The sequence below is a fragment of the Gopherus evgoodei genome, chromosome 23 (assembly GCF_007399415.2).
Source record: "Gopherus evgoodei ecotype Sinaloan lineage chromosome 23, rGopEvg1_v1.p, whole genome shotgun sequence".
In the NCBI taxonomy this organism is placed as follows: Eukaryota; Metazoa; Chordata; order Testudines; family Testudinidae; genus Gopherus; species Gopherus evgoodei.
The window spans coordinates 8,479,247-8,492,979 of NC_044344.1; the positions used below are offsets into that span (position 1 = coordinate 8,479,247).

General features: G+C 42.7%; 1 protein-coding gene across 5 annotated transcripts in view; it reads right to left on the reverse strand.

Annotated features, from left to right (window-relative positions):
• Positions 1-199: 199 nt before the first annotated feature.
• DDX42 (DEAD-box helicase 42) overlaps positions 200-13,733 on the reverse strand; it is a 33,572-nt gene continuing 20,038 nt past the window's right edge. For all 5 annotated transcript variants that reach the window (XM_030541693.1, XM_030541695.1, XM_030541694.1 and 2 more), the window contains 8 exons: positions 13,342-13,441; positions 11,707-11,754; positions 11,011-11,108; positions 8,673-8,949; positions 6,761-6,987; positions 5,425-5,535; positions 3,212-3,313; positions 200-2,207 (listed from right to left, as the gene is read on the reverse strand). In XM_030541693.1, coding sequence (XP_030397553.1) covers positions 1,479-2,207; positions 3,212-3,313; positions 5,425-5,535; positions 6,761-6,987; positions 8,673-8,949; positions 11,011-11,108; positions 11,707-11,754; positions 13,342-13,441 — 1,692 coding nt within the window. In that variant the 3' untranslated portion in view covers positions 200-1,478. The remainder of the gene's footprint in view (positions 2,208-3,211; positions 3,314-5,424; positions 5,536-6,760; positions 6,988-8,672; positions 8,950-11,010; positions 11,109-11,706; positions 11,755-13,341; positions 13,442-13,733) is intronic.

Sequence of the window (13,733 nt, forward strand, 5' to 3'; positions counted from 1 at the left end):
TCATGCCAGCAAGTTTCTGCAATGCCTATTATATATCAATATCCTCATTTAATGCCAGGCACTCTAGTTCATCCATTTTAGGATTTAGATGAAAAGGGTGTATAAAAAGTCTGCAGTTCTGCTACGTCTCTACCCAAATCCCAAAACGGCTGAGGAGGAACAGATGGGTCGGAGAGAAAAAAAAAAGGCACATGCTAGGTACCTATCCCAATAATAAAACATTTACTAGAGCAAGCAGAAAGTAAATGAACAGCTGATAAAGAAAACGTCACAATGTCACAAAAACCTGACACAGTTTCCGATACTTCTCTTCATAGAAACAAGATCAAGATGAGAACAGAACTGTTTCAGCAAAAAGGTTTTTTTTTCTACCATTATGGCAAAAAAAATTAAAAAAATAAAGGGGAGGGGGGAACCCAGGGAATACACACGACAGCAGTTAAGAGTTAAAATCAGTCAAGCGAGATTTTACATTTTTACTACACGTCTCCGATACTGGGCGATTTTTGAGCCACCTCACTTTACTACTTACTTCTATAGGTTCTTCCTAAAGGCTTAACAGCAGCAGGTCCCTGGATTTAAGAACAAGTTCCCCTTCCCTGTGGTTAGTCTTGTCTCATAAGGGGACACTGGACCATGATTAAAGTAGCACATACCAAAGGGCTTCCCTTTTCTCTGAGAAAGCAATTAGCCCTCTCTCAGTGAGCAAACAGGCACAACAGAGATACACGCTCGCTATGCAGGCTTCCACGAAGATGAAGGCTGTTACGTAAGTGAGGTTTTTAAAAAATAAAAGCCAGCTGGTGCAAAGGTGACAGTTCATTTGCTACAACTGGCTAACGATTCTGTCCTACGTTACATGTAGAATTATGGTAAATAGGACCAGACAAGAATCCCTTAAACTGCTTGATGAAATTAACCTTTTATATCTGGCCATTAGTGACACATGGATACATTCTTAACTAGGGGGGTGATTTTGAGACCAAATTATGTGGGGCCTGGAAGAGAATATGGGGGAGGAATAGATCGGAGACCTTGGTATCACGCAACTCATTGAAAGATTATGCTTAAACAGGTGGGTCCTGAGCATCTCTAAATGGACTGGCTTTTAACATCTACATTGATTAAAGAAAACAGACTACCTTAAACTTTTCTGAACGACAAGTCTCTTAATGTTCTGTGTGTGGAACAAACGGCCTCTTTCCTGCTAACTAGATCTGTTTTTAAATCCAGCAGAAAGTCACTTGAGTGGACGAATTTTTTAAATGCAGAACCCAGGAGCTCTATAAAAATGATTTCTCTGACAGAAGCATTGTGTTTACATGTCATTAGAGTGAAGCTGTCTGCAAATGTACCAACACCGACTCACATGGGAATGTTTCCTTCCCCTCTCCTCAATAACCAGTTATCAAAACCCAAGATCTTCCTTAAAAAGACATCACTGCCTGTGTGGATCCCAGGTTACGATGCATCAGCTTTTAACTGTCCCATCGGCTCTTCTTGCGCTTTGGGGGCTCAGGGACAGCAAAACCATCCGTCTTGCTGTCCCGGTTGCTGCCATCTTTCTTGTTCTCATTGATCCTGCTCTCGTTGTTTCTACCCTCGTTGTTCCTACCATCACTCATATTGCGGCCGTCACCGTTATTGCGGCCGTCACCATGTCGGCTACTGTTGCTTCCACCACTAGAGTGGCGGCTTTCACTGTGGCGGTGGCTGTCCCCATGGCGGTTGTCTCCCTGGCGATAGCCATCGCTATGGCGACCACCACCATCTCCATGGCGCTGACTGTCACTGTGGCGACCACTACCATCTCCATGGCGCGCCGGACTGTCATTGTGGCGATTGCTTCTGTTGTCACTGTATCGTTCTCTGCCGCCGCCGCCGCCACCACCTCCTCCTCCACCTCCACCACCGCCGTTGCCACCTTCTCTACTGTTGATGATGGCACTTGTGCTATTGTATCCCTGAATTCCAACACCTGGATAGCCAGGTACACTGCTCAGGTTCCCAGCACTGGTAAAGCCTGGGATACCCTTTACTGCAGCAGTGGCAATCGGACTGTCAGGACTTGCAGCATTCTGCTGTGCTGAATTTGTTGGTACTGAATTCAAGCTCCCAGCGCTGGTCCATCCACTGGCCCCAGCAGCAGAGCTACCAGTCTTCTGGTTGTTTAAGCTGGCAGCAACAAAGTGGCTCTTGTATTGTGACTGCAGGAAACAGAAAAGAGTGTTAGCCAATACACAGGGTCAGGGAACTCGCAGATGTACACATAGCTCTGGCATGAAGTCTGGGGATGTCCTATGTGAAAGGGGCTCCTCTAAGAAGCCGGTCTTTGAGAGATAACATTAGTTTTGTGCTTCTGAACAAGAGTGAATTAAAGCACACACCTGCCTGCAGTACATACAAATATATGTTGAGCTAAAGAAGGGGACTTCTCTGTTATGGAGTTTGTTTGTACACTCTAGTGAAGGGACTGTATCTCATTAACTCTTACAACTTACAACCCAATACATCACTGGTGCCAAGCAATCTACACAGAAGACAGGAAAGAAAGGGGACTCCTTTAATGATGCAGGACATGTCTGATACTGGGGAACAGAGTATCTGTATAACCTGTAATTCAGAATCCTAAATTAACTCTTCTGCTCAGGACTGCAACAGGATGCCAGAGAGCGTTCCCAAGAATTTAGTTATATGTGGACGATATTCCAAAGACTCCAGTTCCTTGACAGCAATCAAACCACGGGATTGTACTACTGAGGAATAGTTCCTGAAGGGATACGTAGGCCATAGAACAAAATGCAGGGAATGGAATTTTTCACTACACAAACAATAGTAATAAGCGGCAAGAGGCACTGAATTGTAAAAGTGTATTTTTAAAGTTTCCAGAACAGGTTGCTGGCGAAGTCTCTCAATCCATGATAGCGTCACAGTTTTACTGCACAGGGAAACTAGAGTCAGGAAGAGGTGGTGCAAATAGCACAGGACATGTATTCTGTTTGTATGATGACCAGCGTATCCACTCAGAATTAAAACCAGAGAAAGGCAAGATTTTCAGGTGTTAAGTACCCAACTCATACTGAAGTCAACAGGGTCTCTGCCCCTCCAGAAAACTAAGCCCATAGCTTTGTCTCTGATCAGTAGTAAAAAGTACAATGTTTACTTCATGAGCTCTTCTTTTGATGTAGGGAACACGAGTGATCAAACCAACCTGAAATGCTGCTTTCATTGCAGACAGTCTGTCTCCCATTGCCCCAGTGGATGGCTTGTATGCCTCATAGTTACTCATCACATTGCTGCTGCTCCCACGGTCCTGAGGAGAAAGCAAAAGGGAAACTGAACTTCTCTCTCTAAACTACACACTTTTCACCTCGTCCTACCTCCAAACTCAGGGACTGGATGCTGCGCTGCACTAGAGTGCCTTTCCCCTGAAGATCGCAAAGTCTCTCAACAGCCCTGAGATTGTTTGCAGTGTAGTTGTAGTTGTGTTGGTGCCAGTATCTTAGAAAGACAAGGGGGTGGGGGGTAATATATTTTATTGGACCAACTTTTGCTCTCTCACCGACAGAAGATGCTCCAATAAAAGATATTACTTCAGCCATGTTGTCTCCCTAACAGCCATGAAAGGCAGGGTCATTCCCACTTTACTGATGGGGAAACGGCCAAGATTAGAACTCAGGAGTCCAGTCCCGTGCTCTAACCTCTAGGCAACATTACCACCAGATGGAGCTGTCCATAAAGAAAGAAGAGTTAATAGTGGGGAGGGAAAGAAAAGAACATTTTTATCTGATGGTTCTCCCTTAACTCTGGTAAACAGATATTTGTGGGATATTCTCATTTCCACACCTGGAGAGGTAAGCATGAATCCAGAGCAAAGAGTCCCCTGAAAACCAGTCCCTGCCTGTCATGTGGGCCCTGTCTACAAGCTTCCATAAAAACCTAAAAATGGCCATACTGGGTCAAACCAAAGGTCCATCTAGCCCAGTATCCTGTCTTCTGACAGTGGCCAGTGCCAGGTGTCCCAAAGGTAATGAACAGAACAGGCAAGCATCAAGTGATCCATCCCCTGTCACTCATTCCCAGCTTCTGGCAAAACCAAGGCTAGGGACACCATCCCTGCCCATCCTGGCTAATAGCCATTGATGGACCTATCCCCCAGGAACTTATCTAGTTCTTTTCTGAACCCTGTTATAGTCTTGGCCTTCACAACATCCTCTGACGAGGAGTTCCACAGGTTGACTGTCGTTGTGTGACTGTCTTGTTTGTTTTAAGCCTGCTGTCCATTAATTTCATTTGGTGACCCCTAATTCTTTTGTTATGAGAAGGAGTACATAACACTTCCTTATTTGCTTTGTCCACACTAGTCATGATTTTATAGACCTCAATCACATCCCCCCTTAGTTGTCTCTTTTCCAAGCTGAAAAGTCCCCCTCTTTTTAATTTTTCCTCATATGGAAGCTGTTCCATACCCCAGTCATTTTTGTTGCCCTTTTCAGAACCTTTTCCAATTCCAATATACAGTACCTTTTTTGAGATGGGGCAACCACATCTGCACATAGTATTCAAGATATGGGCGTACCATGAATTTATATAGAGGCAATAAGATGTACTCTGTCTTCTTTCTATCCCGTTCTTGATGATTCCCAACAGTCTGTTAGCTTTTTTAACTGCCACTGCACGTTGAGTGGGTATTTTCAGAGAACTATCCACAATGACTTCAAGATCTCTTTCTTGAGTGGTAAGATAATATAGACCCCATCGTTTTATATGTATTGTTGGGATTATGTATGCCTGAGCAACAGCTGCAGCTTAAGCAAGGCTGAATATGATTTAGCTGGAAGAGTAGACAAAACCAAAAATCTTCACTAGCTGACCAGGTCTTGACTCTGGTTATTATACTGGTGCTGCACATAGTACATCAATACTTTTCAAGCTAAACTGTGCTCGGCGCCAGCTCAGCTACACTTACTGAAGACTCTCTGGGCAGCAATGAATAGTTTTTGTAGCACAGATAGGGCTCTAACGACTGCTCCCAATCAGTCTAATGGAATCCCATAAATCTCTTGCTGTCAGGAACCAACCTGTGCACAGCTTCTTGGCTCAACTATATCCTATTCTTGTGGAGCAATCACCACTCCCAGGACCGGTTAGAAGGTACAAGTTTTGTGCTGAACATCGACTTCAGGAAAAGGCAAGTCAAATTAGAATTGCGTCCCTCTCAAACCTACTCTGTGGCTCTAAACAAAGCCACCAAGGCAAGTACAAGGACTTTTCAATGATACGTTTGAATCTCAAAGATTCTGAGCTGCGCAACAGTCTGAAACCGGATAGGCTGAATCCTGTGTACAGGTCCTGTGGAGTTATGCTCCAATGTTAGGCTGGATTTTCATGAAAAGAAATAGCCCTCTAAAGTTTTCTACTTACAGAGCCATCTGAACCCAGGCCAGGGCGTTCGCGGTATCCTAAGCCACCACCACCAATGTTCAGCTTCTTGCCTTTCCCTCCCTTGAAACGGGATTTCCGGAACCAGGCATTCTGTATGAAACAAAGACAACTCCTTGAAATGCAAAAAAAAAATGCAGGTGTGGGGAGAGGAAGGTTTAGTTTGATCGTTTTCAAAGAAAAACATAAAACATCTCTATTTCCTGCCCCAAAACAGATCTTCTCACAAGCTGACAGGACAGGGGAAACAGCTGCACTAAAACTAAACTGGAGATGGCATTGTGCCCTGTTTGTGACTGGAGGCTTCCTCTATGTTATGCATCTTGTGAGCACTGCTTTTCGTTATTAAACTCTTATGCCATGTTCATGGTTTGTTTTTTCTCCTGTAAAAATACAGGAACAAAGACATTCTCTAAAGACCTTCACCATGGGAGGTCTATGGCCTTCCACACTTCACTGTTAGGATCCACTGAGGCAATCAATTCACGCCAGCAACAGGCTAAGCAGAAACTAAGGTACTGAAGGCAAAAAGATGCTGCCCCAGTTACTTGGAACACCGTGAGTTTGCAAAGCTTTATGTCTACACACAAGCACTGTCCCAGGGTTTTATGAGCATTGGTTGTACCTGCCAAATGCCTGGCTTGGTTTGCTCAGGTCTGATGGAACCAGTAAGGTAAAATTTTCAAACGTGCTTAAGTGATTTAAGAGCCTATGTCCCATTTTCAAAAGTGAGCCCAGGAACCTAAGCCTTCTTGAAAATCACTGGACAGTACTCAGCAGATGTGGTGGGCAGTATGGGAAAAGTGTCAGAAATCCCAGAATACAATGGTACAACCCTGACTATCAAGCATGCTTTCTGTGGAAATGCCAGAATAGCTTGGACAGACAGTGTTGCTAAGCAGATACCATGAACAGGTAAGAACTATTTCACAGAGCAGAAGTCTCTGCAATGGCTGTCTTGCACAACTCTCAATTAAGCCACATTTTCTAGGTGCCTGCCATAAAGACAGGAAGTGTGCGAGGATTTGATCGTAATAAGACTCTTTAAACCCATGCAGTGCTCAGCTGGAATCAGCAGGTCCTGGCTTCCTTGGCACTCTTAGTCGTTTTAGGCCTCACAAACCCCTGAAAGGTGGACAAGTATGATTTTTACAATTTACAGTAGGGAAATTGAGATATAGTGAGACAAAAGGCAATACAGCAAGTTTGTGACGGAGCTAGGACTATATTCCTGAACTCCTGATCTCCCCCTTGCCCAGCTCTACCCACTGAATGACGATGCTCCCTCTAGCTGAGAGAGATGTTTTTGTGTTTGTACCTGCATTGCAAGGTCCAAGAGTTCTTTTGAAACATGTTGATTGGCTCCTTCCATATTTCTGACAAGATCACCAGCAAAATTACTATCCTTGGGAGTCAGTAAAGTGTAAGCTATTCCCTTCTCACCAGCCCTGCCAGTACGTCCAATTCTGTGTGTGTGGGTGTCTATGTCACGGGCCACATCGTAATTGATCACAGTCTTAATGGAAGGAATATCCAGACCACGAGCTGTAACATAGAGCAACATGACGATCAGCCTGATTCTCTTGAACAAACACAAACAAATCCCATCTACATGGACCTGGGTCACTTTACACAGCTCAGACAAGAGAGAGCTTTGCACTAGAGTACAACCCATTTAAGCCAGCTCTGTTATAGCTGAAACCACTAGTTAGCTGAAGTTTAATGACATCCACTCCGACAGCAACACACATCCTACACATCAGGTTAACAGGATCATGGACATTAGAGATGGAAGAGACCCATTTAGTCAAGTATGTCCCCTACAAGGGTGGGGAAGAGTGCCTTATTAGAGGATACAGCAGATAAAACACAACACTTTGTTTTAGTCAAAAGTCCAGGATCTAAAAGCTGTTTTTCTGAAGGTTTTGGATGTCTGTTTCCCCCTCCTAGAAAACTATGCAATGTCCTAATTGATTTTAAGCTACCAGACAGTCAATATTTCATAAGGGAGCAGTAAACTTTTTTTTTTTAAGAATAGCTGGCAAGCATATGTATAGTCTAGTATTGTTAGAACTGAAAATAAGACCCCTCTCCTAGTACAGTGTTCTTCTGAAAAACATTTGACTATTGTTCCTAAGGCTATGGAAGCAAATCCCACTACTATTTGCTTACTTCCATTTGTATGCATGGAAAAGGGACATCATCAGCAATGCACATAATTGCAGAGAGGCTGTGCCTCTCTCAGTGAAGACTGTGTGTGTGTGTGTGTGTGTGTGTGTGTGTGTGTGTGTGTGTGTGTGTGTGTGTGTGTGTGTGTGTGTGTGTGTGTGTGTGAGTCAGTGTGTGTGTGTGAGTCAGAGACTTAGTATTAATACTTTGCACTTCTCTATCCCCTTTCATCTGACGTTCTCACAGAGCTTACAATCCCATGAGGTGGGTAGCAGCCATTTTATAGATGCAGAAACTGAAGCACAGAAAGGCGAAGTGACTTGCTCAAGGTCACATAAGCCAGTAGATCAGAACCCAAAGCTTGCTGGCATCAGCCTAGTCCAAACTACCTCTTTAGCTACCGCCTGAAACAGAGCAATAGGGAAAACCTAACAGGTAGCACACACGGACTTGTATGTAGAGGTGGTTGGAATATTTTTGCCTAAATGAAATTTAAGTGAAGCCAAAATGTTTGGGGGGTTAGGGTACTGGTCTGGGATGCAGGAGATGTGAGAGATCCAGGTTCAAGTGGCAGCTTGGCCTGATTTGGAGTGATCTGGGATGAAAATCTCTGCTCTGAATTAGGCAGAACAGGGACTTGAATCTGAGTGTCTCACATCACAAGCCAGGAGCCTAACCTCTTGGCTATAAGATGACACTCTTTCCCCCGCAACACAATTCATTTTTAAGAAAACACTCCCAAGGTTTTGTTCTCATTAAATGGGGAAAAAAACCCAAAAGTTGCTGCAAAAACAGAACAGCAATACTCTGGCTAGTTCATTTTTCATGTGATCATATTATAAAGTCCATCTTGTGTAAGATACTAGGTGATAAGCTGGAAAAAAAGTCTTTTGTTTAGCTGCAGTATGGTCAGTCAGCTGCCATGCAAATTTCCCCCACGTTGCTCTCATCAGGGTCAATTGTGCACGTGGCAGCATTTAGTTTCTATGCTGATTCACTAGCCCCTCTGTTGAGGCTGCCAGTTTGTATATATTAACTTTTACGAGAAACTTGTTCCCTACCTGCCACATCAGTAGCAACCAGAATTGGGATCCCCTTTTTCTTAAAGTCTGAAATGACTTTATTCCTTTCGCTCTGGTCCATGTCACCGTGAAGCAGCCCTAGGTTATGATCCTCCTGCTTAAGGTTATTGGCCAGCTCCTCTGCATTCGCTTTCTTGGTGACAAACAGAAGAACACTCCCAGCAGAGGTGAACTCCACCAGGTGCCTGGTCAGCCAGCTCCATTTGCTAGGGCCGGAGGGGAGAATCTCCACAATTTGGGTAATATCTTCATTTGCCTATTGGAAGGAGTGAGAAAGACTACAGTTATAACCTAGAGTGGTCAAGGATGGCACAGAAAGTACAAGGCAGACACTGAATGCAGCACAGGGATTCAAATCAGAAGTGTAGAGGCGAGGGGGAGGAGTAGGATGAAATGTGGTGAAGTTCCCCTTTTGAAAAAGTTTCAACTTCATTTGCATTTATTCCCTTGCCCTGTCTCTGAATACACTGACCCAATGGGGCACAGAAGGCTGGGACTGGCTGAACCATCAGTGTGGGAGAGGCAAAGCGCAGATCTTGCCAGGATGTCTCTAATGTTCTACCATACCACATTTACCATTTAAAATAGCTAGATTAAGCAAAACAAGGATCAGAAAGCAGGGGAATAATCCGGCCTAAGGACATGAAGAGAGAGCACTCATCAGAAAAATCATTTGTGCAGGATCCGAGGAAAAAGGCTCCTCTGGGAGTTGTGACATTTCATCTGAACCAGGGTAAATCATGATGTTGGTGGAGTTCACTGTACAAACTCTACAATGAATCAATAGGAGTGGGGGACATGGCACCATTTGGGGGATATTTTGATTTGTGTGCACGTGTTCTGATACAAATGGAACCAAAGAGGAGGATGTTTTCAAAATAGTCTCATAATTTTGCCCAAAGAAACCAGAATATCTGCATTTCCCTGCAGCAACAGAAGCGACACTGTCTGGCTGAGCTAGCAAAGAGGTTCCTTTTCTCAAAGGCAGAATGCTTGCTAAGGAAGCTGAAATCCCAAGGGCTTTAATCAGCCATTAATTTTCTTTATTAATCAAATATAAGGCAGGATGTGTTGTCTTTTGAAGGCATGTGTACAGATTTCGGTAGGGAAGGATTCTCTTATAAATGTCCTGCAGTACGGTTAGATCTCAGCTATTTGCATATATTGCTTGCAAAATTTCTTAAAGCAAATGTATGCCTGTCACCTGTTAGAACAATTAGCTGACACAGCTGTTATGCTGTTGCTAAGCAAGCAAGTAGCCAAAATCCCCACACAAACCAGCTGGAAGCTGTTATATTACTAGTTTCATGAGGAGTCTTAGGATTGTAAAACCTGTGCACAGGTTTAATTGATCCTTTACATTTTCAGGGCAAAACACAGGAATTCATCCATATGAGTCTCAGACTAACAGAAACTGAAACACCAAACTGCCATGCACTGTGCTGAAAATGTACTTGTGTTGTGTTGCCAGGATTAGACATATACTAACTTTTTTAAAAAGGCTTTTATTAGAACAAAATTTCACAAAGTTCTAAGTTAAAATAAAGGGGTCTAGATCTTTTCTAACTCAGTAACAAGGCTAATAACCTGTTACTCTCCAGGCAATCAAAGGCTACACTAGGAACGAAGGGCCTGAGCCACTGAAGGTAATGGCAGAACTTATTAATTTATCAGAGTTATTTTTTCTCTAGAGCAATTTTCTTAGTATCAGGGCTGCTCCAGGCATTAATAAAAGCTCCCATCACAGTGAGAACGCTTAGTTCTACAGAGAATTACTACAGATAATTCTTTCCCAGGTGTCTGGCTGGTGGGTCTTGCCCACATGCTCAGAATCTAACTCATCACCATATTTGGGGTCAGGAAGGAATTTTCCCCCAGGTCAGACTGGCAGAGATCCTGGGTATTTTTTGCCTTCCTCTGGAGTATGAGTCACTTACTGGTTTGAACTGGAGTAAATGGCTATAACCTGAAGTCTTTAGATCAAGATTTGAGGACTTCAGTAACTGAGCCAGAGGTTATGGGCCTACTACAAGAATGGGTGGGTGAGGTTCTGTAGCCTGTGACGTGCACAAGGTCAGACTAGAGGTCCCTTCTGGCCTTAAAGTCTCTGAGTTACCATAAAATTAGAATTTTTTTTCTTAATTACATTACTTATTTTTTTCAGACCTCCTGTTCAAGAACACAAAATGTTTCCTCCTGGCAGTCAATGACCACAGCTGTAATCTAAGCTTTAATGTAAATAACACAAGACAACAGAATAAGATGGTTTCCTCCACCATCTTTGAATTCTCTTTCAGAAACAATGTTGCAGGATTACCTCTCCAATGTCTCCCTGCACCACTCGAATCGGGTCGATCAGGATATCTCTGGCCAACTTCTCAATCTTTTTACGAAAAGTGGCACTGAACAAGAGAGCTGGAAGGAAAAGTCTATTTGAACTCTCTGAAGAGTACGCTCCCTTTCTGTACTATGAATACACTTCTGTATAGATCTTATTAACAATCTCTGTACAACAGAAACATAAGAACTGTGCTAGGTGTTAGGGATTCTGAGTTATACTCAAACTTTTACCAAGTTTAAGGCAAATTTCCATTAAATCCTTTAGCACCTAGGCTTATATTAATGTACCAGAATACATTAAATACATACACAGGAAAATGGTTAGAATAAGAGCATTTATTCAGTTATCCAAAAACAAGATGTGGAAAGACGGGAACGCCACATTGTATTCCCATGGCAGCTTCCATCAGAGGATCTCACAGAACATTAAATATTATGTCTTCAACTCTCCTCTGAACTAGATATTAACCACCACCAAAAACAACTGGAGCTGAATTCTTGAAAATCTTGTCCCAAGTGACATATCTAAGGTCAGAGAATGAGTCAGTGGAAAAGCTGGAAATAGAATCCAGGAGTCCTGGCTCCAAGACTCTTGCTCTAACTACTAAATACCAATGCCTCTTCCTAAGCTTTTGTCCTGTGGTAGCTTGTTGTGAAACATGCTTGTACTTACTTTGTCTATCGGGGCGCACATGACTGGCAACTGATCTTACTTGGTATTCTGAGAAAGGAAAGAGAAAACAGCACATAATGCAAAACACAGCACTATTTCATTAGCGAATGAAAGGAAATCTAGTCAAGATTTTTGTGCATTCCGTGGATTTAAAAAAAAAAAAAAGGATCCATAGTACTTTATATATAAATTGTTTTTGCCCTAGCAAACAAAAATCTGAAGAGCTTCTTTCTGTTCAGACTCACTAATCATTGGTTTATTAGAAACCAGCTTACTCCAACTGAGACGTCAATAGGCAAGTGTTTCAGGCCAGCTGATGAAACAGATGAAGACAGCAGAGTAAATGGATTTTGGCAGAGAGATAGTTTTGCTCTGCAAAGTGCATCCATTTTCTGTGTGCCTTTGGTTGTTAAACAGCATTAATTACAGCTTCTGAGAGGGCTGACTGACTTCCAGCCTAAGTGTTAGTGCCATGAGTGTGGAGCTAACCTGAGATACAGACTAAGCAATGCTGCTCCCCAAAAATGAGGGTACAGTGTGTATAGCGCTCAAATTCCAGCCACTAACTCTGAACAGCCTTAATACAACAGGCACTGGCTTGGGAAGGTAAGGATTCGAGTTAAATAAGCTTTGACTACGGGGAACAAAGCAAGGGCTTGAAGTTGCAATAGAAAAAGAAAACAAAGAAGAATTATCCAGGGCCAGTGGCTCTGCACATTTACAAAAAAAAGACAAACTAATTCATACTTACCAATTTGTCATGTAAATTTACAAGCACAAAACCTTGCTCTTTACCATGATGATTATCACGGAAAAAAATTAATGACATTTTACTCACCCAGCAAGAAAATTCCAACAACACAACCAGTTATTAGTAAAAATCTGAGGGTATCAAAATGCTCTAACTTTATCTGCTCAACAATCAAAAGAATAGCTCTGACAGCAACTCCATAGCAATTTTTATGCCCCATATTTCATATTTAAATTAAACAGATTGAAGAGATGTCTAATTTTATTATTGCTTCCAGGCTGCATCTATTTGCTGCCAAAATGCTGTTTCATAACTCCCTTCAATTGTGCTCCAAATTAATCGGAGTGCATGTCCCTACACCTCCTACAATACACTGGCAAGCCTCTCTGCTCTTTGGTTTGCTTCCGCCACTGCAGAGTCAAAGCCATGCTATGTCAAGGCACGGACCTTCTTTAATGACACTGCAGAGCTGTCCACGTATTCTATGCACTGTACAAATATTAACTGATCAAGCATGTAACATCTCGGTGAAGTAGGCAGGTGTTAATACAGCATCCCCACTTATACCTGCAGAACTAACGCATAGGGGTGAAGGGACTGGCACAACGCCACCCAGAAAGTTGGAGGTAAAAGTCAGGATTAGAACCTAGCAGTTCCTGAATCCCATTCCCAATCTCATTTTGTTAGACCTGCCTGGCCCCTTTTCATCAATGCTAAAAGGTCATGCACTTTAAATGCATACCTAGCAAGGGTTCTGTCCATACAGATTTTTCTCAATGGATTTCAAAGTTCCGTTAAGCTACAAGAGTTTCAGCCAGCCAATTCAGATTGAAAATTGTGTACCACTACTTTATACTGTATGGAGGCTTTCATTCAATACATACCAAAACCCATGTCAAACATTCTGTCTGCTTCATCGAACACAAGATAAGAGACTCTTTGAAGATTGGTAGCTTTCTTCTTCACATGATCAATCAAGCGACCCTATCAGAAGACAAAAATTTAAATCCACAAGCCTTTAAGTGTAACAAGTGGCATCTTTGAGGAAAGTGGCTACTGCTCCGGTATAAATCATCATGATACTAAAAAAAGAGACTTGTAATAGAAAATGTCTCAGTGCTTCAGTCTATAATAGATCACTGCTGTTCAAAAAGCAGTTCTGTATCAATTATATTTTCAAGTCAGTGAAAGTAAGATTCCAAACGCATACAGTTAGTGTGCCTGGTAGACTACGTTTTAAGGCTGGGATTTTCAAAAGAGCCTTAAGAGTTAGGCA